A 26,066-nucleotide genomic window follows, 5' to 3' on the forward strand; every position below is an offset into this window, starting at 1 on the left:
CTATGCGTTGATACACTTGAATTGTGTGGTTTTATGGGTTGGAGATCAAAGAGGTGGTTGTTTGTGGTGAGCAAATTGGTGTTGAGATTTGCAAAAATCATTCCTTTTGTTATGTGGGATTTTTAAAATCAAGAAATTTCTAAACTTTTATTACTCGTTTGTCCTTGTATGGAAAAATGTTTATTGATAAAATTTCATGCATTTTATGTGCATTTTATTGATAAAAATATTTATTTTTTAAAATTGTTGTTTGGCCCTTTGTGAGTAACCCTATTGGGTTGTGTTTTGTGAGATTGCTCTCATTCATTATTATGTGCATTAAATATGCTTTAATTGCATGTTGTATATATATATATATATATATATATATATATATATATATATATATATATATATATATATGTTTCATATTGATTATCTTGTTCGCATTGTTGTATGCTTGAATTTAATTAATTCCTCTTTTCTTGTAGTATAAATGATGATTTGTTATTTCATTTAAAGTGTTTTTCTAAAACTTTGGGATATTATTTATGCATGATTGTTTATCTCTTCTTGATAATTTATATGTCCTTTAGTGATTAAATTCTCTTATGATCAATATTTATGTTTTCTTGAAAAATATATTGATTTTGGGTTTATGATTGATTAAATTTGATGTCATAAAAAATTATCTTTGAGGTATGTTGCTCTTATCTTTCTTAATAATTATCTAATGTTTCTAAAATCTTAAAATTATTGCTACTTTGTTTGAAAATTCTACTTAAGCATTATTATTCTTCAAAATATATATATTTGTTTTTGAAATTTTATAACTATTTGGTTAGGATATCTTCTTTTATGTAGTTGGAACCTTTGTTTTGTTCTCTCTCTGCAGGTTATTAAAGATGCCATGGGTTGAGAAAGAAATTTTATTTTTAATAATATCATGAAAATGAAGATATAGCCGATGAAGGCATTTAGTGACGATCATCAATGAAGACATTTAAAGACTTGTATTTGCAAATTTTCCTTATGCATCATAAAGATGGAGATATCCAATGAAGATACTCGAGATTTGAATCCTCTCCGTTGTTTATCTTGTATTCACAAACTTCGGATTACTCACCGTGAGTTTGAGGAGGGGTGTTAAGATTTATGTATATATATAACGTATGTATACATTATATATATATATATATTTATCATTGTTATATATATAATGTATATATACATTATATATATTTATTTATTTATCATTGTAATAGGTAAATAACCATTAGGGGTATTTTTTTCTTTTCACATATGTAATAGGTTGTGCCCACTAGGGGCACTTTAGTCCTTTCTTTTTTTTGTTCTTGTTTCCTTTTGTCCTTTTTGGTTTGAGCTAAGGTCATTAAAGTCCTTAGCTCATTGAGCCATTGGGGGTAGTCACAAGGGCTCTTGAGCTCCTCTTTGTCTATATAAAAGGGGAAATGCCCCTCTTGTATCTTAATGCTTTTCCTAAGCATTCTATTCAATAAAGAGTATATTTTTTATGTTCTTGTGTTATTATTTTTTACTTGATGTTTTGTATATGCACTTTGTGCTTGTATAGTGCCTTAGTGCTTTGGTATTGTCCCTAGTGGACTTGTGCATGTGCACTTTGTGTTTATAATCTTGTAAGCCCTTAGAGGCTCTTGTTTTGTGTTTCCACATATTTCATTACAAGAAAAAGGTTTTTTTTTTTTGCTATAAGGGATGCAATGCTTATGCACTTCAACAAATGCAAAAAAGCTTACCTGCCCAGCAACAGCTAAACCATCAGCAAGAAGTGAAGTTGCTAACCATATCTGCAAGCAGATCTGAAATGCTGCCATTGGAATTGATCCTTGACGTGCAGCTAAGGAGGCGGATAATGTTACACAAAATGTTACAGCTATTACTCTGGCAAGTAGTAGGAAACCTATCAATGGCATACCACAGAAGATTAGGGGAAATTTGTCAAACTCTGTCTAGATGGATGGCCACGCCTTAGATAGTTTTAATGTTCAAAAAGTAAAGATAATAAAAACAAACTAGGAGAGTGCAGGCCAATTTTCCCCAGCAAGATACATGTCAACAAACCACAAGAAGATCACGCATGCACACATGAAAACACACACATACCCATACACATTCACAGACACATACATTGCTTGAAGACCAAAAGGGTGGTGTATGTGTGTGTGTCTGCATTTTTGGGGGAAGGTTGCATGTGCTAACCTTTTCCATGGTGTCCACAACAATAGCCACATCATGCAAAGCTACTCAAAGACTTTGGTCAAACAATTAATGCTAACTGATTACATATTTAATAGGTGAACAACTTATAAATAAATATGATTTACATTGTAGCCATAGGCTCAACCAGAAAAAAGAGGCCGTGCATTATGTGCCTGTGTTATGGTTTAAAACCTGATGCAGCACATAAATGGATTTTTCAGTAAAAAGAAAAATGTTTTGCCAGCACTCAGCAAAGTCATTGAATAGCATTTTTCAACAATTGCTACAAGCTTATTCAAAATTTTGCACCAATTTAAGAAATGATATTTGAAAAGGAAAATTTTACTTATCCCTATTGAAAAATGAAGACAGGTCAAGCCAATGCAGTCATGCTCTCACCACTTTTCAGAAATCGATCAAATTGTAGTTCTTTGATGCTAACCGGCAAGAGTTCAACTTGAGCACTTAATTTCCATAACAATATAAAGAGAATCAAATACCTGTTGTACAAATGCACTAACATAAGTCATAAGAATTTGATTAATATAAATAGCAATAGTTCAACAGTAAATCATTGTGCAATACTTACTGAGAAGTAACATGAGCAATTGCTGCACCAGTAACACCTAACCTGAATACGAACATAAGAATTGGATCTAAAATCATATTTGTCAAGTCCCCAGCCACTAAAAAAAGAAACCTGGTTAGCAAGAAAGAAGTACAACCAAACATGAGAAGGGATGAAAAATAAAAATATGGATCCATTTGGGAAATATTCAACAAGCTTTATAGCAAAAGGATAAAAATCGTAACACAAAAGCAAATGCATCCATGCGCATGCAATAGTTCACAATTCAATAGGACACTTCATGTCATAGGAAAGTCTAAGAAAGAAAATAACTGATATGGCAAGCAGAATAACACAGAAAAAAAAATAACTGAGCATCTAGAATCCATGGGTCAGTACTAAATGTCCTCAAAGTGTTTGCACATTACATGATTAATGGCAGAATAAACCAAAATCCTTGTATTTCGAATCTATCATCAAAGAATATTTCTGAAGAAACTAAGGCTAAGAAGGATAACAATGACAGTTTTGATATGTGTTTGCCTATTAAAGCTTTCCAACTTATGAAATATATATAATAAGTATATCTGCACAAGAACATGAGGAGGTTATCTTACCTAGGACTAATGTTGCATGAACCTTCACATTCCCCCATCCCAGAAAAGCCCATTTGGGGATGCAGGTAATCCGAGAGCAATCACTTTTGCTTGGCTTCTATCTATAGTAGAGTTCCAACTTATGACACATGATTACTGAATCCTGGCACCTTTTCTGGTGGTGCAGTGCCTTTACCTACCTTCATCATCAGGCTTGGCTCTATTGGCCTTTCCACAGCTGGGATATTAGTTGTTCCAGATATATTTTGTTAAAACCATGGGCCAAGAGTAAAGGTAAAAAATGGAAACAGGTTTGAAGATGGTAGATCTTTCTATATTGGTGGATGATTAGGTGTAAGAGAAGCAAAAGGGCATTCAAGGGAGAGAAAGAGGATTTGAGGATCATCCATGAGAGGATTTGGTCCCAGATTTTCCAGTGTTCTAGAAATAAATGGCAAGGGACCGATATATCGCAGACCTGACAGACTAAATAGGGCATAGAATTGACAACTGTCTGTTCTTTTGACATTCTATTTTGTTCTTATTGTAATATGTCTTGATGTTCTGTTGGGTTACATCTTGTCACCAGTGTGACAAAATATCATGATATTTATGACAAACACACAAAAATGTCGCAAGAAATTACCTGAAAATAACTTTAATTTCTCATGATATTTTCAAAATATCGTGACTTTTTTCATAGAAACATAAATATTGTGTTTTAAACACGATGTTTATGTTTTTATCAGCTATTTATCGTAGAAAAATTGTGTTTTTTTATTTATAAATATTTTCTTTTGTATTTCTTTATAAAAAATTATTTTTTTCGTTTAGTGGTTAATCTTATGATTCTCTACATTCTTCATATTTCCACTTCATCTAGATATGTGTAAAGATATGGGGCATGAAGAGTGCGATATGAAAATTTGCAAAAACACCAGTACAAGGGCACAAACATACATACATATATACATATATAGAGAAACTAAACCATGTGAACCACAAATATGTGAACTTTCATGTGGATAGAGCGTTTCCAATTTTTTTCCTATAAAACCAAGAATGTAGATCACATGCATACGGTCATATTTTAGAAAAAAAAAACTCAAAATCTTGATGCACGCAATAGAGTTACTCTCTCTCTCTCTCTCTCTCTATATATATATATATATATATAGAGAGAGAGAGAGAGTTAATAGCTTATGTTAATGAAGGTACGGAACTATGGAGTAGAAATCACCTTCTTTTCATTTTTTTAGATTTTTTCTTTTTGTAGATCAGACCCCATGGATGTGATCTGCAAGGTTTTTTTAGTAGAAAATGAATTTTGGATCATGTGATTGTGCATATAAGCAGGTTTTTTAAGGGCTTCAAAAAACAATGGCCACACAATGTACCAAAATTTCATGACTCAAAAAAAATCATATTTTTACATCAAAAGAACACTATCCAAGGTTTTGATCTTTAGCAAACAAAACATGCTGAAAACATCCATGTGGTCAGATTGAATCGATACAGCTTGAACCTATAATTTCCAGCTCAATAATTCTATACCTTCATTAGTACCAATTGTGTGTGTGTGTGTGTGTGGAACCATTTGCTTTATCTTACAAAATCCTCTGGATATGAAGCTGTGAACTGTCAATTATAAACTAAAATCTGAAATATGTCAAAGATAGCTAATAATTAATGTAACAAATGTACAATGAACATTTGACACTTCTGATCCCAACCGTGGACCACAAATTGACCAGATCATAAAATAGATAAAATGGGTTGATTAAGTCCAAAAGTCAATTAACCCATACCCAAAAGCACCCAACACCAATACCCATGTTGACATGGTATGACACAGGTCCAGGTGCTTGGAAGAAGGTTGCCACACTCGATATCATTCAAGATTTCACTTCTCTTTGTCAAAAGATGAGTAATAATTGGCAAAAATGAGTATGGGACCTATGGGTACAAGGCAGTTGTACTGGTACACGAGGGTCTAAGAGATTCAAACATGTTTCTAGATGAATGTTATGGTTTCAAATTTTTTATATGAGCTTCTAGTAAACATTGGTACAGTTTTTGAATTTGAGATGTAAAAATAATTATTCTAGCATATATTTTCAAAAAGATACCTAAGAATTAAAATATTTAGCATTTATATTTAATCAATTATTACTGCTTTATAAGTTTTACAAATCATAGTATTTGCAAGCCTCAATAAAAATGGTGTCAGTGTAATATTGATACACATTGTCATTAGAATACAAAAATGTTGATAGAAACAAGTTTGACACTCATTTATAGCGTAATAGAAACAGATTCCTGTTAGAGATGGTATGTGTTTCCCAAGTATTTGGGATGAGTTCTCTACATATATGATACTCCTATTTGTGGTTTGGGGAACAAGTTTAGTACCAGTATCTGGTACTGGTACACTTGAAACGTGATATGTTATGGTGCACCAAGTATAAATGCAACTGTGGGATGAGCAAAAGCAATAAGAAAGAAAAAGAAGGAATAATGGCAAGGGGTTCTAGGGATCAACCTTGGTACACCATAGTTTTTTATTATTACAACCCAAAATTGCTATAATCATCCATTGAAATTTTAACATGCCCTATAACCTCTTCAACCTTGGCTGAACACAATTGTTTATCACTATCATTGAACACTTTTCCAAAATTATAATCATCCTCAAAATTTTAACATGCCCTATAACCTATCAATTATTCTCAAATACACTTGTAAGTTGCAAAAATTTTCATAATGCTGTATCTTTTTCTAAAACTTCAGTCCTTACCTGAAGTCTTAGTCTTAAAGATTGTCACATCCTTTTTCAAAGTTAATCCGCTTGCCTGAAAATTTATAGCTTCAAAAACATCCAAAAGACCTCTTCGACATTTGTTTATCCTATGCTTTTTGGAAAATCTTCCTTAAGACTCAGAAAATACAGTAGTTCAATATCTGCATCCAAAAATTCTCAAGCTTCAATTGTGCCCTCTTTTTTTTTAAATTACCAAAAAATTTATGTGAAAATATCCTTGGATGTGCCATAATTAGAAACAAACAAGGGGGAATGGAGAATGGAAGAAAGAGTTCTGGTTCACTAACTAAAAGAGAGCTTTTCAAACACTTTCGTAACACAAGGGTCAAAAAGGATTTGGTGACAGGATCATAATGGAATGAAATTTGCTTACATGCCTTTGATTGAAATGACCTCACTCTTGGACTTTAAGGATTTCTTGACTAATGGCCTGAATGGATTTGTTTGCTGTGTCAAAGATAGAGATACTGCATGAAATTTCCTAGCATCAAATCTCTACTTTCGTAACCTCCCTTTTCGTACATGAGGTAAAGACGTTAGCAGCATCTTGTTAGCTTCTCCCATGTTATTATCTATGATTCGTTCATCCTTTACTACACAGCCAGATAATACTCCTGGTATACAGCTAATATCTAGGCATAATTCTAACTTTTGCACCTACGTTACACTTCTCTTGGTGAGTGTATATCATCTTGATGCTTATTTCTTGAAATGAATGACCTCTTATTGCACCTTTTACAGCTTGAAAGCATTTAATCAGCTGTTCCATGTTTTTCTTTCTTAAATAACAATCTTCCTTGAATTTATTCATGTATTTTTTTGGTACACAATTCTTTATAATGCACATTTGGCCCTTACTAGCTCTTTGTTCATGAACATGTCTCATGCTGTACATTGGTGGGAAATTTTGTTTTTCAGTTGTAAGTCTGGGGCAGGAAAAGGAAGAGGATCTGATGAAAGGGAAAGGCAGGATTTGTGAAGTTTTTAATTGGACTTGGTTGCAGTTGGTTTAATTTTCTATCAGTTCATCATTGAATAAGGCATCGGGTTTGAGGGGATGTTCAGATTGGATAACAAGGTACTTGGAAAATTTATGAAGTAATTACCCAGTAGGTTTAGTCCCTCATTGAAGTTCTCTAAATCAAAACCCATTCATTACAAAATGGCTGGGGATCTTAGATTAAGAGTTTAGCAAAACGCAATCTACTATCAGCATTGTGGCCATAAGGATCCTTCTTATTGTGGCCTCTTAGATTTCTATTTCAATCTGTAGACATTGTTTAGTTACAATTATGAATCTTGCTGGTGTGCTCTTAATATTTCTGCATTCTCCAGCAAAGAAAATTTAAGCTTTTGTGCCCAGCAAAAGGAAGGTGGCTAGTCAAGTAATAATATGACCAAAATATGAAGCTTGTCATAGATTCTCAAATTACCAGTGGCATATAGAGGGGTCTTAGTATCTCTGAATCCACGAAATACTCCTTGACTCGCTAAAGACAATAGAACTGCAGGAGCACCAAGTGATCTTAAAGTCAGGTATCTACACGCTGGACTTAACATAGGTGATCCCTATCATCAGAACAAACAGGAAAAAAATCAATATCCATGCCAATTGCATCAAATAGGATAATTATCAGCATATACAAATTACCAATAAAAAATAAGTTTATGACAATGCTAGCACAAAAACGTAAAAGCACAAATTCACATTGGCATTCATTATACATCTTGGTAGATCATGTTAATCAATAACCAATATCCTATAAAGAAGGAAAATATTTATTATCCATCCATTACTAAACAACAATATACCAAAAAAAATAAGTCAAAGTGTTGAAACATGTTACCAATGAGATACTTCAACGAGTTAGTCTTTCATACTTTGGAAGCTCCATAAGAAGATTTTTTTTGTAAGACAAATCCTCAACTATTGTGTGTGTAGGGATGATTTTTGCAGTACTCTGTTGCATTGGTCTCCATAGTATAAAGTCATGGTTGCCAGCTTTTTTTTATCAATTTAACCCCACAAATGTGTTCAGTATGGTTTGTTTATTAGGAAGCACAAATTTGATCAAGCTTTCAAATGGTGCTTACACAATAGAGACGATCCAGCACATGTTTTTAATGAATAAACCATGTAGATCACATCCGTAGGGATTAATCTACAAAAAAAGGTCATGAAAATGTTGAGAAACAGGTTGTTTCTACTATAGTACACACGCACAAAGGAAAAATGAAACTAGCCTATCAAATTGGATTCATTGGGCACCAAGTGACCTGTGGAAAAAGGTGGAAAAGTGTCATTAGGACCCGATCCGGATCCAATCCGGATCATGTGATTCTTATGTATAGTCTGGGTACATTAAGACCCGAGCATTGTATAGTCCCTTTTCATTCGGGTCTGGATACATCAGACCCGGTCCAATACCTTTGTAATGCAAGTTATAAATATACTACTTTAGGTCACGATTTCCGGGTTAGAAATCGTGACAGCCGCAATCACCTCTTTGGGTTCTTCTCTTCCTCTCCCTCTCTCTCTCTATCTCTTTTCCCTCTTTCTCAATACAGGTACTGGTCAAAAACTTCCATGGTATCAGAGCATAGATCCATCTAAAGGCTGAAGAAAAATTTCGGCAAAGGCGACGATAAGAAATCCGAGGTTTTTCGTTCCTCTCTTACTCTCCTTCTGTTCTTCTTCATCTCCTTTCTTCTTTATCCACCCTTCTTTTTTGTAATCCCCTGTGTACTCACACCTCGTGTGGGTCTCCTTTTGTGAATTTGTGATTCACGTGAAACCTATTCACGTGAACCCAGATCGTGAAAAAGGGGGGTTACAGGATTTCACGTGAACCCATTCACGAGAGTTTCTTTTATTAACTGTTTGATCTTCTTTTGCCCTTCGATCTTCTTTTGCCCTACCTTTTCCAAGTCTATCTCTGCATATTCGAATACTAGAGTGTTTCCCATGATTTCTTACTACTTTGTTGTGCAATTTATCCTTTGATTATTCATTTCCGCACTTGTCAAAAAGGGAAAGGTATATTTAACATGTGAAGGTGTTTTTCACACGTTAAATATCAGTTTTCACACGATTAAGTATCAGCTCCTGTATTCTATGATTCTGATTGCCTACGACCCTCTCTTCCTCCACCAAAAAAAAAAAAAGAGGGTTGAAATTTTTTCGTGGATACTCTTGCTGATTCCCAATGGATTCTTATAACTCTCAATCAACTCTTTCTTCAATTTTTCTCAACCAACTTGTTTCTAAAAAGTTAAATACCTCAAATTTCTTGATTTGGAAGAGACAAATTATCCCTTTCATAAGGAGTCAAGGTCTCTTAGGTCACCTGGATGGAACCACTTCAGTCCCACCAGAATTTGTCCCGAGAGAAGAAAAAGATGATCAAGGGGCGAGTTCAATCGTGTATGTCAAAAATGTTGAATTTCTCAACTGGGAAAAGAAAGATCAATCAGTTGTTGCATACATCACATCAACTCTGTCTCAAGAGATCCTTGTTGCCATTCCTGACAATTGTACAGGGAACGACTGGTTCAAACGTATTCGCAGGTTTCTCAAGCAAGGGTGGTTTTTTTTAAAAGGGAATTTCAGTCGCTAAGAAAAGATTCCATGACCATCATGGAATATTTGAACAAGATAAAAATCATCACAGATCAGTTTGCAGTTATAGGGTGTGCCGTTAGTGACAGTGACATAGTGCAACAAACTCTAAGTGGATTGGGATCTGACTACAATATAATAGTCACTTCACTATTGTGCCTTCTTGTTCTTCCTACCTTCGATGAGCTACGAGCAAAATTGATCCAGTATGAAATAACTTTGAAGGGATTCTCTGAAGAAACTCATAATCATCCAAATACTCAAGAAGTTTTAGCCACAGGAGTGACTTATGGTAGAGGATGGGGACGAGGAGGACAAGGGCGAAGTGGACACGGAGGGTGTGGTTTGTTTTCCACTCCAAACATGTTAGCTCAAGCACAGGGACCAAGATCCATCCCTACTTGCTTCCTTTGTAACAAAAAGGGACATATCAAGGCGAATTGTTGGCATAATCCAGAGAATAAAGGAAAGGGTACACAGACAGAAACCAAAAGAAAGTTCACAAATACTAGAGACAATTGAGAGATTAAAGATTTGCTGATATCTGCCTTGTCAGAGTTGAAATTGAAGCAGAGTGATGAAGGCACATGGTTTGTCGACTCAGGGGCAGCTACTCATGTGACCGGCGATGCAGGTAAAATTTCTAATCTTATTCCTTGTTTTGGAAAAAGTAAGATTGTCACTGGAGATGGATCTCACCATCATGTTTCTCATGTTGGAAAAGTTGTCATTCCTATGTCGCATTCCACTCTTACTCTTTCTGACGTTCTTCATGCTCTTGACATTAAGAAAAATATTGTCTCCGTCTCCAAACTTATTGATGATAATAATGCTTCAGTTGAATTCACTCCCTTCTCTATGCAGATCAAGGACCTACACACGAGGGAAACATTCGCTGAAGGAAAGAGACGAGGCAATATGTATGTCTTTGAAGAAGCTCCATGTCCTGTTGTCCGCCCTGCTCACCTGATTTCGCAGCCTTCATTAGAGTCGCGTTCATCCTCGTCTACCAGTGTTTTTAGCATCTCTGAATGTAATAAGTCATTCTTATGGCATAGTCGGTTAGGACATTGTGAGAGTCATTTTATTGAGAAACTCGTCTCTAATAATCTCATTCCAAAAGAAAGTCTCAATGGGGATGAGAGCAGTCATAAGTGTTTCAGTTGTCTTTCATGCAAGAGTCATGTATTACCTTTTCATTCCATTAATAAGAGAGCTTCAAAACCTTTTGAGATTATTTGTTCTGATGTATGGGGACCCGCTCCAATTGTTTCAAAATCTTTGTTGATAGTTATTCTCGATACACTTGGATATATTTCATAAAAAATAAGTCAGAAGTTTTTTCTTTATTTCAAAATTTTCTTTCCTTGGCCAAAAATCAATTCTCTGAGTTCATTCAATTCTTTCAATCTGATGGAGGTGGGGAATTCTCATCCTGTGATTTTATTTCTTTTCTTCGAAATAACGGAATAGGAAGAAGGGTGTCCTGCCCTCACACTCCTCAACAAAATGGAATTGTTGAACGAAAACATAGACATATCGTTGAAAGTGTCATAAGTATGTTTCATGACAGTAATCTTCCCATCAACCTATGGACAGAAGCTTTTCATTCTGCCGTACATGTAATAAACAAACTGCCCATGGTTGTTCTAGAAAATAAGTCTCCTTATCACTGTCTTTTTGGAGCTCATCCTAGTTATCATAATCTGCGTGTTTTTTGATGTGTTTGCTATGTGCATATTGTTCAGTCTCTGAGAAACATGTTTCAAGACAAGGCCCAGAAGTGTAGGTTTATGGGATATATAGATGACTACAAAGGATATAGGTATTATGATCCCACCAATAAACGTATCAGAATCTTAAGAAATGTTGCCTTTGATGAACAAAATTTTAATGACAGAGCTGATGCAATGAATATACCAACTAAAGTTTTCTATCCTTGGTTGAGTTCAGAACTCTTTGTTGGCTCCAATGAAGCATATTCCACATATTCTGTGCAACAAGATAAAGAGATGTTTCAGAACACTGGGATGTTGGGACCACAGAATGCAGAGGAAGTACCGGGCAGATACAAAGGCGTTGTCTATTCTAGACAAAGACCGACAGCATCAAGCCATTCAGATTATGTCTCAGTCGACAATCTGACTCCTTCCCATACTATTGAGGTCAAAAAATCAAGCCGCATACGACATCCCATTGACAGGTGGGTTAGCTATAACAACTTCTCCTTGGATCTTCAACTCCTTTTAACTGCCCTCAATAAGGAAGATGAGCCCATTATGTATTACCAGGCAGCCACTTCTACCAAATGGATAGAAGCCATGAATGATGAAATGCAAGCCTTGCATGAATGTGGAACCTGGGAAGTTGTTCCCAGACCACCTGATAAAAATGTTGTTGGATGTAAATGGGTCTACAAAATAAAGTACAAGCCAGATGGAACGATTGAACGATACAAGGCAAGACTTGTGGCAAAAGGATTCACTCAAGAAGCATGGCAAGACTATGATGAGACCTTTAGTCCGGTTGTAAGAATGAGAACAATTCGAATTATTATTTCTCTGGCTGTTGAACATGGATGGAAGTTGAGTCAGCTTGATGTAAAAAATGCATTCTTGCATGGAGATTTGAAGGAAGAAGTATACATGGAGCAACCCCCTGGATATCGAGAACAAAATTGTAAAACTCATGTGTGCAGGTTAAAAAGAGCTATATATGGTCTGAAGTAAGCATCTCGCTCTTGGTTTGATAGCTTCTCACTAGAGATTCAGAAACATGGATTTTCACGTTCCATGCTGGACCACTCATTTATTTTTAGAAGTCAGACTGCGACTACCCTGTTATTAATTTATGTCGATGATATTGTCATCACGGGAAACTCTGCGGCCCATATCCAAGAAGTAAAAGACTTACTAGTTCAGAGGCTCAAAATGAAAGATCTTGGAGTTCTACGTTATTTTCTTGGTGTAGAAGTTGATAACCAGGCTCATGGATTGACACTCACTCAGCACAAGTATATCGTAGACGTTCTCAGCAAGGCAGGCATAAAAGACTGCAAACCTCTGGGAACTCCGAGTGTGCTTCACCAAAAACTTAGCGCTAATGATGGAGATCTGTGTGATGACCCCACCAGGTATCGAAGCATAATAGGAATGTTACAATACCTCACATTCACTAGGCCTGATATTGTTTATTCAGTCAATCAAGTGTCTCAATTTATGCATGCGCCACGTACTGGACATATGGAAGCAGTTAAGAGGATCCTTAGATATCTGAAAGGGACTATTGGGGATGGATTGATATAGTCACCACAGTCATATGACAAAGATGAGTACGGACTCACTGTATATTGTGATGCAGACTGGGCAGGAGATCCTGATGAACGAAAATCTACATCAGGATATTGTGTCTTTATTAAAAGAAATTTAGTCTCTTGGAGCAGTAGAAAACAAAAGACTATCGCTAGATCAAGTCCTGAGGGTGAGTATAGATCTATGGTTGTTGCTACTGCCGAAGCCACATGGATCAGACATCTACTAACTAAAGTAGGAGAAAAGATCTCCCACACTACCTTGCTATGTGACAACCAAAGTGCTATCAACATGTGATGCAGGGCAGGCGGTACCAGTACCAGTACCATGTGACCCTGGCACGGCCAGGGAACCCGACCCACCAGTTGGAATGGACGATCGGACCCAGCAGAAGGGTCCGACCCCAGGTGAGTTGACTCGATGCAGGAAGATAACGCGCACCTACTCCAGAAAAGGGAAGACCCGGCTCAGCACCGATCCAGTTCCGAATTGAAGCCTTCTCTGGTCTGGGTCCGGGTCCGGGTCTGGGTCCAGACCCGGATCCAATGACCATCTTTAAAAAGCACGACTTAGGGTTGCGTGAGGGCAGTCTTTGGAGAATCACTACAGTTTATTTTTCTTTTCTCAGCAGCCTTGTTTTCCTTTTCCCTGTCATTCTTTCTTTTTTCCATTACAGTCGTTGTTTACAATTTTTGTTCAACTTGTTTATGAGCAATCTGCCAATAACATTGGGTATTTAATAAAATAAGTTCCAACTCACCATTTGGGTGAGATTGATTGTTTTAAGCCTGTTCAGCATCCGACTATACACAGTCGTGCCTGCCCGGCCTTCACCAAGATCACGCGAGAACTGGAGTGCGCATCGACCAGCCGTGTCTTCACTGCTCTTATCACAGACCTTTGAAGGCTGCATCAACTTGATATCAGAGCCCAGGCATCCTCCGTCAGCAACTGCATGGCTCAAGAGGCGAGGGACGACCCGGCACGCGGCAAGGAACGGGAAGAAGTCGTTACCGAGGACCCAATGATGCGCATGATGGAGATGATGACAAAGATGTAGGAGAATATGCTGCGCATGAACAGAGAGATGGGCGACGCTGGTATCCTCACGGCTGCAATGATCGACCCAGCCCAAGTGGGTCCTCAGCCTGTGGTATCTCAGGAGGGTTTTGGGGAAGGCCTGCACCAGACTGTCTGTCGAGAGGCGCGTCAGCAAGGTATGCCCCCCCTGAACTCTGGTGCGACTGCGATGCAGCCAACCCCGGGGCCTTTTGGAGATCCTCCCCTCACTGGCGCAAACCCGTAGGCCTGGCATCGACCCACGCACCTGGGAATGCAGGCTGGACCTGGCCTGCATGACCCGAGTTTGACGCCGAATCAGGCAGTGGGTGTGCTAGCGTCAGCTCGTGCAGGGAGGGGTCTGTCAACCCTCCTGACACCCGCGCGCGGGGTTGTGGTTGCCGACAGCTCGAAGACTAAGCGGACCGATCCCCTGGGGTTCAAACCTGAACCCTCAGGGACCGGTCAGGAGATTATTTTATTCGGGTCCGGACCCGATTACCGAGGACCACCCTTTGGGTTCTCAGGAGCGGGTTCGGGTCTGGCAGCCCCATACCCAGCCTACCTAGTTGGGTTTGGTTCGCAATTCGCTCTGAATCCGACCCAACCCGTGATTTTTGAACCCCAAAATGGATCCCATACCAACCCGAACTTGTATCGAACCCGGACAGAACTCCAGCTTGATCTTGAGCCGGGTCAAAACCAGACCCATACTCATATGGACCGTGGATCGAGTTCGAACAAAACCTTTTATCCCCACAACTCGATCCCCGATCCGACCTACCCAAATCTGGGTCCGACGAGTAGTTTAGGATTAGGCCTGATCCATATCGAGTCGGGCGAACCATCCCAATCCTACCCCAACCCAACTAGATACCCGAACTCTAACCAACCCAGTAACCCCTTCCCGATCCAAAACCCAGTACCTCGCCCGACCCTACACCCTTATCATAACCCAAACCCTTATTACCCCTTTCCTACCCACTTAGAGCCAGAGACCCAACACAATCCCCCACCTTTAGTAGGACCCCCTTACATACCAATGCCACAGCGACAGCCACAGACGACCCCCGCCCGCAGGCAAACCCGACTGTGACAATTTCAGCAGGGAGCGGCGCGACCTGAGCGTCGACCACCCCTCGGTGGAGTTCGTCAGCACCAGCATCCAGGCGAGCAGTACCGCATAGAGGACAATGAAGCAGCGTGGGACGACGACGCATTCTGCAGTGAGTATCCTACAGGAATGGTGGAGGCTCGTCCACAGAGAGCAGTGGAGCATCCCTCCACTTATGGGGTGAAACTGGACCTTCCGGAGTTTGCAGGGCGGTTCGACGCAAAGCAGTTCTTTGACTGGTCTTATGCCGTGCAGTTTTTCTTTGACTACCACACTGTAGCCGAGCATCGTCGTGTCTCTTTAGCGTCTACTCGGTTGAGAGGATTAGCACAGACATGGTGGGTGGAGCTGCAGCGATCGAGGGAGCGGCAGGGGCTAGAGCGTGTACAGTCGTGGGAGGAGATGCAAAGATTGATGCAATCAAAATTCGTGCCTTCAGATCACGCTGAGAGAGCCTACAAGGAGTATCTAACCCTGCGTCAAGGCACTCGTACTGTGGCGGAATACACTGCCGAGTTCCATCGTCTTTCTCTATGGGTGCAGATCGAGGAAACTGCCCGCCAACAGGTCACGAGGTACATCTTTGGTCTCCGTCCTGTTATTTCTGACGACTTTAGTTGTATCACGGTTGAAACATTAGATCAGGCCAGCAGTTATGCCATGAACGTCGAGGAAAAGTTGAAACGGAGGCAGGACTATAGGACCTCCCGTAGTGAACAGTCCAGTCGACCCAAGTCGAGTTTTGCAACCAGGGGAGCGAGCTCCCCTAGGAAGGAGGACTCAAAGTCTACCCCTAGAGCAGAAGTTAGCAAACCTGATCCGTCCGGACCCGCATTCAATACCCGGTCTAAAACCAAACCTAGTGGGTCTACCATCCGTTGTTTTAGGTGTCAGGAGCTAGGGCATGTCGCGTCTAGGTGCCCCACTGCGGGCAAAAACACCCATCTCGTCGAAGGTATTGTGGAGTCAGCATCCGAGAGTGAGAGTGAGTCTTTGATCGAGGATGAGGATGAGAGGGAAGTCGTAGAGTTCGACGGCAATGTCGACAATCTATTATCCATCCGTCATGTCTTGACCGCACCCCGAGAGTCGACCCCTGCCGAATGACTACGAAACAACATCTTTAGAACCCGATGCAACTGTGAGGGTCACGCATGTGATGTTATTATCGACACCGGTGCTTGTGAGAAGATGGTGTCCGAGAGTGTTGTGTCTACCTTGAATCTGAGAACCGAGAAACTGTCTCACCCCTACAAGATGGTGTGGTTCAAGAAAGGAAACGAGGTTCCCATCACCCAGCGTTGTTTAGTCCGATTCTCCATGGGGGAGCACTACCACGACGAGGTGTGGTGTGATGTAACCCCTATAAGTGCATGTCACATCCTGTTGGGACGTCCTTGGCAGTTTGATTGCAAAACCATTCATGATGGCCGTAGCAACACGTACTCGTTCATCTTTAAGGGTCATAAGATAATCCTTCTCCCCATGAAGGAGACAGGGTTTCCCAAGGTAGATAAGCCTGAGCGAGTTCCCCGGCTGGCCGGACTATCCTACCGGTCTTTCTTGAACCAATGTCAAGAGGATGGTTATTGTTATGTTGTGGTGGCTAAACCCTCAGTGAGTACGGCCTTACCAGTTCCTACGGACATCAAACCCCTTATTGAAGAGTTTAGCGACATTATGCCAGATGACCTTCCAGATGGTCTTCCTTCCATGCGTGTCGTGCAGCATGCTATTGATTTTGTGCCAGGGTCGAGTCTCCCCAATCTCCCCGCATATCGTATGAACCCCTCCGAGCATGTCGAGTTGTTGAGACAGGTCCAGGAGTTACTGCAAAAGGGCTTTATTCGTGAAAGCGTAAGCCCTTGCGCGGTCCCCGCGTTGCTCACCCCTAAGAAAGATGGGTCCATGCGCATGTGTGTTGATAGTCGAGCCATAAACTGTATCATTGTCAAATACCGTTTTCCCATCCCTCGTTTGGATGATATGTTCGATATGTTGGCTGGTGCTTCCATTTTCTCCAAAATTGATTTAAAAAGTGGGTATCACCAGATTCGTATCCGAGAGGGGGATGAGTGGAAGACGGCATTCAAGACACGTGATGGGTTGTATGAGTGGTTAGTCATGCCATTTGGACTATCCAATGCCCCAAGTACTTTCATGAATATGATGACCCAAGTGCTACGCCCTTGTATAAGGAAGTTTATCGTAGTATATTTTGATGATATTTTGATTTATAGTTCATCTGTGTCTGACCATTTGAGTCACCTGCGTCAGGTCTTAGAAATTTTAAGGAGAGAAAAATTGTATGTCAATGCGAAGAAGTGTGAGTTCATGACGTCCAGTGTCATTTTCCTAGGCTTTATTGTGTCATCTGATGGAGTTAAGGCGGACCCCGCGAAAGTTCGTGCGATTGTCGATTGGCCTATCCCAAAGACTATTGGAGAGATCCATAGTTTTCACGGATTAGCCACTTTTTACCGACGTTTCGTGAGAAACTTCAGCACCCTCATGGCCCCCATCACGGAGTGCCTCAAGGGTACTAGTTTTCAATGGACGCCTGCTGCGGGAAAAGCCTTTACGATCATCAAAGAGAAAATGACCAGTGCCCCTGTCTTAGCCCTTCCTGATTTTAGTGCAGTCTTTGAGGTTGAGTGTGATGTCTCCAAGGTGGGAATTGGCGCAGTCTTGAGTCAGAATCGCAGACCTGTTGCCTTCTTTAGTGAGAAGCTGACGCATGCCAGGTGTCAGTATTCCACTTATGATGTTAAGTTTTATGCCGTTGTACAAGCCCTTCGTTATTGGAGACATTATCTCATTTATAAGGAATTTGTCTTGTACACGGACCATGAGGCATTAAAGTATCTGAATAGTCAAAAGAAGTTGAGTGTTCGTCATGCTAAGTGGGTCAGCTTCTTGCAAGAGTACACATTTTCAATTCGCCATCAATCTGGTACCCTAAACAAGGTGGTTGACGCTCTTAGCAGGAAGAACAGTCTCCTGATGACCATGTCAATGCAGGTCGTTGGGTTCGAACAGTGCAAAGAATTATATCCCACAGACCCGGATTTTCAACAAGTCAGGGAGGGGTGCATCTCTTCAGATCGCACCCTCGACCCCCGTTTTAGTATTCATAATGGTTACCTCTTCCGTGGGAACAAATTATGTGTGACTAATTTCTCCCTTAGGATTCAGTTGATTTCTGAATTACATGAAGGAGGGTTAGCAGGGCATTTCGGGCATGATAAGACGTTCGCTCTGTTAGATGAACGATACTTTTGGCCCAAAATGCGCAAAGATGTTGTCAAGTTCATCCAAGGGTGTCATGTGTGTCAAGTGTCCAAGGGTCATCGTCAGAACAGTGGTCTGTATACTCCGTTACCCATTCCTGAACGACCGTGAGAGCACGTATCCATGGATTTTATCGTGGGCCTCCCAAGAACGCCACGTCGTTTTGATTCAATTTTTGTTGTTGTTGATCGGTTCTCCAAAATGGCTATTTTTGTCCCGTGTAAGCGAACCACCGATGCCTCTTTAGTAGCGTCCTATTATTTCAAGGACGTCGCTCGCTTCCATGGTCTACCCTACACAATCACTTCTGATCGTGACACGCGTTTTATGAGCCACTTTTGGAAATCGTTATGGGCTTTATTGAAGACCAAGCTTCAGTTCAGTAGTGTGTATCACCCCCAAACCGATGGCCAAACCGAAGTTGTGAATTGCACCTTAGGAAACTTGTTACAGAGCCTCATAGGGGAAAATGTTAAAACCTGGGATCTAGTCTTGCCTCAAGCCGAGTTTGCGTATAATAGTTCCATCAATAGGTCCACAGGCAAGTCTCCTTTTCAAATGGTTTATGGTCGGTCGCCCACTCATGTCGTCGATCTAGCTCCAGTGTCCAGTCTCCCTGACCCCGCCCCAGACGCCTTTGATGCCGTTGAATACATGCGTGATATACATAGGCAAGTCCGGGCCAAACTCATTGAGAGTTACGAAGCGTACAAAGCCTTCGTTGACCAAGGTCGTTGCGACATTCAGTTTCAAGTTGGTCAGTTTGTTTGGGTCTACCTGCGTCCTGAGCGTTTTCCCGTGGGCACTTATAATAAACTGAGTCCTAAGAAATATGGTCCCTTCCAGGTCCTACGACGTTTAGGTTTGAATGCCTACCTTATAGAACTGCCTCACGATTGGAACATTTCCCCGATTTTCAATGTGTCTGATCTATATGCTTACTGTGGAGACAACAAGTCGTCGGAGCCGACTTCTTCCCAACCAGGGGAGAATGATGCAGGGCAGGCGGTACCAGTACCAGTACCATGTGACCCTGGCACGGCCAGGGAACCCGACCCACCAGTTGGAATGGACGATCGGACCCAGCAGCAGGGTCCGACCCTAGGTGAGTTGACTCGATGCAGGAAGATAACACGCACCTACTCCAGAAAAGGGAAGACCCGACTCAGCACCGATCCAGTTCCGAATTGAAGCCGTCTCGGGTCCGGGTCCGGGTCCGGACTCGGATCCAGTGACCATCTTTAAAAAACATGACTTAGGGCTGCGTGAGGGCAGTCTTTGGAGAATCACTACAGTTTATTTTTCTTTTCTCAGCAGCCTTGTTTTCCTTTTCCCTGTCATTCTTTCTTTTTTCCATTACAGTTGTTTACAATTTTTGTTCAACTTGTTTATCAGCAATCTGCCAGTAACATTGGGTATTTAATAAAATAAGTTCCAACTCACCATTTGGGTGAGATTGATTGTTTTAAGCCTGTTCAGCATCCGACTATACACAGTCGTGCCTGCCCAGCCTTCACCAAGATCACGGGAGAACTGGAGTGCGCATCGACCAGCTGTGTCTTCACTGCTCTTATCACAGCCCTTTGAAGGCTGCATCAACATGTCATTCAATCCTGTACAACACAGTCGTGCTAAACACATTGAGATCGACCAACACTTTGTGAGACAGAAAGTTGAAGAAAAAAAGATTGAGCCTAAGTTCGTCAATACTGAAAGACAAGTTGCAAACCTATTTACCAAAAGGGTTAACAAAGGATCGTTTTTGGATGCTTAAAGGCAAGTTATTCATGGTCCATAACCATGATCAACTTGAGGGGGGGTGAAAAAGGTGGAAAAGTGTCATTAGGACCCGATCTGGATCCAATCCGGATCATGTGATTCTTATATATAGTCTGGGTACATTAAGACCCGAGCCGTGTATAGTCTCTTTTCATTCGGGTCTGGATACATCAGACCCGGTCCAATACCTTTGTAATGCAAGTTATAAATATACTGCTTTAGGTCACGATTTCCGGGTTAGAAATCGTGACAGCCGCAATCACCTCTTTGGGTTCTTCTCTTCGTCTCCTTCTCTCTCTATCTCTTTTCCCTCTTTCTCAATACAGGTACAGGTGAAAAACTTACAACCTATGACCTATGACCTATGGCCCATGACCAATGAGCTATGACTCCATTACCACGGTCTAAAGACTAATCAGCTTAATGTGCATCTTTAATGTTCACAAGCTTGGCAAACAAATATTAGTTTTTGAGATCCACTTGTCTTACTAATTGTAAATGTAATAGTGCACTCATAACAGTAAATTGTACTTTCCAAAAACAAGGATAGTAACTTTGAACAGTAGGTCATGTGGATACTTGACACTTAAAAAAGAAAACAGTAATTGAGAAGTAAATAAACACGACATCCATAGGGCTACAAATCTTGACTAAAACCATCCACGAGATTTTTAAGGTCACAATGATAGTTTAACAAATGGTCAGATCCAATATAGCAGACTTCAATCTGCTTATACAGACTTATAAATTAAGATGTTTTTCCTAAATATTATAAAGGCAAAGGTAAGGGTAATAGGTGCCAAAAAGTAGACGCTTTATGACATTTTCTTAATTCACATTCTTGCTATGTGGTTTGAGAATGTAATAAAAAATTTGTATGGTCATTTGTATATAATTGTCCAAAAAAAATACATGGAACATTGTAATTTTTCCAAAACTCTCTCACGATAGCCTTAAAACGATACCTATTTTACTTTCTACCTATATTCTTTCAGACCTTACCTTTCTTCAAATGGTACTTTTTTCCACCTTTCTAACTATGGTAGCTATAGCCTTTCGTTTTTTCACCTTTTAACATGGTAACTATATTCAATGTCTTTATTTGTTTTACATGACTTATCTAGAGCCCGACCATATGGATGGGATGTTAAACTTTGCTATTATTCACTAAGGAGGCATTTGATTGTGCAGACAGAACTATGTAAAACAGCCCTGTCTGAACAGTGAACACTATTGTCCGAGCGCAGAGGTGTCCTAGACAAGCCGAGTTTTTGTCTCAGGTGTTCCAGTCCTTTTTTACTTTTTTTATTTTTGTCCCAGGTGTTCCGGACACCACTGCTCCAGTAGGAGGGGTGGAACACCGCTGGATACTTAAAAGCTGTCTTGCTGGACACAAAGGATGCTGTGTTCCAAGCATCCCACACGTCAGATGTTTGCATCGGGCACATGAGGCATGGACAACAGTGACCCACAGATGCTGCTGTTCACTGAATCAAATGTCCCTTAAAAGTACAATTCAAACATAGTCCAGCAAGAAAACGTTGGTGCCTTCTTGCAGCCAGTAGCACCTTGTAAAGACAGTTTTTTCAAGAATACATGATCTTAGTCTTAGAGTTCAGTCTATTTAACAAGAACTTAATGCTACATGAGCAATTGATCCAAATAGTTCACAATATAAATCCAGGCACCTGAAACAACAGCAGATTATAAGAAAAAGTCAAAATTTCTCATGAGATCCCAAAAGAAATTGTTTTGAGTGGAAGGGCTTGAAGAGAAACAAAAAGAGTACAAAACGAAATTGTTAATTGTAACAAGAGGGCAATAAGAATTTGGATGGTGCAACACATGTAAAAACATCTACTTACAGAATGCACCCCCATGAAATTCAACAGAGGTTTTGCACCAATAATAAGAAGAGTAGCTTGAATGATGCCCAGAATTCCACCTATGATTAAAGCAGAAGATACTGATGGCAAGTGTCTTCTCTCGTCCCTTATTTTTTTATCCGTACTGATGATGCATGAAGTCTTGAATGCCTCTCCAAAATCTGAAAGCAATGAAGAGCACACAGAAAATAGAAAACAGCTATGAACACCAAAGTATGATTACACATATCTCCATGATCTGTACATCCTTGTTTCAGTAAATTAGCTAAAGGTTCATGCCGTACCAGCTTTTGGCAATAGCTCTTTCATCTCTTCTTGTTTTTTTATTCCCTTTCCCAATTCAGAGTTACTTAATTCATCAATTGATGCTTGACATGTGGCGTCTTCTTCTGCAACAAAGGACGTGGTGACACTTACGAGTGGGAAGATCGCAATCCGTGAGGCTTGATTAAACACTGCAATAGAAATTCCCACAGCAGCTAGTTCTACCGGGCCTGGTGTTTTGTGCAATATCACAGGAGAATAAGGATAATAGGCTAAAAAATGTAATAACTAAAATGTGGCAGCCTATACTGCGCAGGAAACTTTTAAAAAACAGAAGAAGAAGAAGAGATTGACTAAACATAAAAAATTACAGCAAATCCTAAGAATCAACATTTTCACATGGACAAGCAACTTAGCACAAATGCACAAACATGACAACAGGCTAGTGATAGCTAATAGCCTCTATCAAGATTCACCCAAGTCAGATCATTTGATTTTTCACGCCACCCTAGTGACTGCCTAGTAAAAAGTAAATTTCATGTTATCCAAACTAAAAGAAGGTGCGTTTGGCATGGACACTTTATAGTACTTTGTAAGTACATTAGATCAATGTACTATAAAGGTGTCGTTTATCAATTGTCTTAATTTAAATACCATCAAACGCCATATATTTGAAAGAATAGGAAAAAACTTGGATGGTGTCAGTAGGTGATTCTGCCCTCTTACCCAACTGGACTCGCATCCATTCTTATGAACATGGACCATCTGCTAATGTAATGCCTGAAACATCCCATATTTTCCCTAAAACTGCTTGACGGCAACATAGTACAACACATCCTAAATTTCCAAGGTTATTTCATTCTTTCTGCATAAGAAGCCAAACATAAAAGATAGCATTCCCAATTTGTTCATATAAATTATAATAATGTCACATGTGATTAACATACACTCACAGCAACAAATATCACCAATAATTACAATTTATCATAAAAGATGATTACTTCAAACAGATAAAAAAGAAGGGAAAGCACCATTAACATGGCATTTTAAATTTGTCAGGACAACAAAATTATAAGGACACATTGATTACTTCAAAATTTATAAAAATGACATCATAACCTGTTTCTATAGAATACACATACACACATGCACATATATATAGGGTAGTACATCCGTGCTAAATGGGCTTTTTGGCTTTTCTGGTCTTTTTTTCGCGGTTCCGACCCCATAAATGTGTTGGGCATGGTCGATTTACTAGGAATCCACACATGGATCATGTGTTTTCGATGAAAAAAATGATATTTGGAGCCTTGAAATTTTACAAAGATCGAACCTTATAAAAACCCACCCATGTGCTGGAATCGAACACTTCAAGAGCTGCTCCCTATAAAATCAAGTACATCAATCACATCTGTACGGTCAGAATTTAAAAATAAAACAAAAAATAAAACCTGAAAAACCCATTTAGTATGTCTAATTTAGCAAATTTCATTTAGCATGGACATATATATAAGTCTTTTGTGCAGATGTGCATACGGTATCAATAAGTTGAAACTCATAGGTGCAAGTTGTTTTGACTCAATCTGACCCTGCAGACATCATAGTCAATTTGTTAGAGATCAAACCTCAGATCATATTTTCTCAGACAAAAGAAACTTTTTTTAAATCATGAAAAATTGATGCATTTATGGCAGTTGATTTTTGAATCACCAAAAAAACCTGCACACACTGAAATTGATCCCCACCAAACAGACCATGTGGATCAAACCTATAAGGTTTAACATAACACAAGCAATAAGATATTGCTCGTTTCAACACATTGATACCATATTCACATTTGTACTAGAGACTTAGACAGAGAGTGTTTGATGACAGCATGCTAAATGGGTTTTTCGGAATTACTTTTTGTTTTATTTTTAAATTTTGACTGTATAGATGTGATCTACATGCTTGATTTTATAGGAAACAACTCTTGGAGCATTTGATTCCGAGCATGAGTAGGTTTTCATTAGGTTTAAAAAATCACAGCCCAAAATCTTTGTAAATTTTCGAGGCTCCAAATATCATTTTTTTATCAAAAAAACATGATCTTGGTGTCGATTCCCAGTAAATTGACCATGCTGAACACATGTATGGGGTCAGAATTGCAAAAAAAAATGAAAAACCAAAAAAAAAACATTTATCATACATATATGAACATGGATTTTTTAGTTAGTAATAAGATTTCGCTGACACTTTTACTTCATACTTGCAAGTTGCAAGCAAACATAGCCATGTTCCTACAGACTATAGAATGCATTTTAACATTTGTTATGAATCAAGCAAACTTAGCTTTAAAAGATTGAAGCCAACAAAATCACAAATAACATAGACAAAGAACAAAACCTATTTGGCCAATAAATGCTGTATCCACTAAAGAAGCAACTGGGTCAGCTGTTAAAGCCAATGCTGCAGGAAATGCAATCTGTGCTATCTCCATGCCTAGCTCATCCATCTTGAAAATAAACCTGGTAAGAAATATAAATATTAAAAGAAGCATACACAGAATAAGAAAAAACATTGATCCGTCAAAGATTCAAAACAAATGCCATGTCAGTTATCTCAAGGCTTCAGGTCAACTGCCCATAGAAAAGAAAATGCCATTGAGGTTAACGTCTAAAATGGGTTAAAATGAAAAGAAGATATCAATGATGAAAGGTTAAGGAGTTTCCAACCAAACTTTCATGAGTTTTTCATTAGAATTTCCAGAAGACTGATCTCTAAAAGGGAAAATCAATTAAATTTTCAAAGCAAGACAAGATGAAGAAACAAAAAAATTACCGAAAATCCTCAAAGAGAACATGCAAGGGACCTTCGTTTTTCTTTTCATGTGGGAACTTACTAGCTTCATCCGACAGAACTACCATACTAATCTGTTGCTTTATTCACACCCCAGGAGTTACACAAAGTAATATAACTAAAGAACCACCTCACACAGCATGTATCTAAGTTGCACCAGGCCACTCATATAGCTAGTTAACTTTAGCACGTAAATATAGATCGCCAGAGAACTGAGAAGACGTCACTGAAGAGAAGAAATTTATTAATAGGGACAAACCAACAGTTCTCTTGATAAGATGTTATTTTCTCTTTCAATATTAGTTTGTGCTCTAGAGAAACTCTGCAATCAACTGCATTCATGTATGACTCGAGAAAAACATACAAGACAAAGTAGTACGGTTCAACGGTGGGAACTACTACGTAAAAAGAATGCAATACAAGCCCAGAAACCTCTTGCCCTTAACCAGTAAACACTAATTGTTTGCTCACATAGCCACAAGGACTCAAACCCGGATTCCCCAACATAGGAAGACCATGACGCAATACACATCTCTATCAACACCAAAACTCTCTTTTTCTCATAACCACATTCTATCGTCACCCTCCTCTGAGCAACAATTTCAAGACTCAAATCCTACTAAGATACCAACAATCAGGAAGACGCTTTCAAAACCAGCTCTTCAAGAAACTGCTAACAGATATGGAAAGAAACATTCGA

The 26,066-nt window shown here is 39.4% G+C and overlaps 1 protein-coding gene across 1 annotated transcript in view; it reads right to left on the reverse strand.

Moving 5' to 3' along the window:
- LOC149828003 (MATE efflux family protein) overlaps positions 1 to 26,066 on the reverse strand; it is a 43,945-nt gene extending 17,879 nt beyond the window's left edge. The window contains exons 1-8 of the mRNA XM_090018313.1: positions 25,349 to 26,066; positions 24,914 to 25,035; positions 22,549 to 22,758; positions 22,244 to 22,425; positions 7,639 to 7,774; positions 2,810 to 2,906; positions 2,620 to 2,720; positions 1,758 to 1,921 (exon numbers count right to left, since the gene is read on the reverse strand). Coding sequence (XP_089874439.1) covers positions 1,758 to 1,921; positions 2,620 to 2,720; positions 2,810 to 2,906; positions 7,639 to 7,774; positions 22,244 to 22,425; positions 22,549 to 22,758; positions 24,914 to 25,035; positions 25,349 to 25,434 — 1,098 coding nt within the window. The 5' untranslated portion in view covers positions 25,435 to 26,066. The remainder of the gene's footprint in view (positions 1 to 1,757; positions 1,922 to 2,619; positions 2,721 to 2,809; positions 2,907 to 7,638; positions 7,775 to 22,243; positions 22,426 to 22,548; positions 22,759 to 24,913; positions 25,036 to 25,348) is intronic.

Source organism: Nuphar pumila, chromosome 10, assembly GCF_984573655.1.
Source record: "Nuphar pumila chromosome 10, dmNupPumi1.hap1.1, whole genome shotgun sequence".
In the NCBI taxonomy this organism is placed as follows: Eukaryota; Viridiplantae; Streptophyta; class Magnoliopsida; order Nymphaeales; family Nymphaeaceae; genus Nuphar; species Nuphar pumila.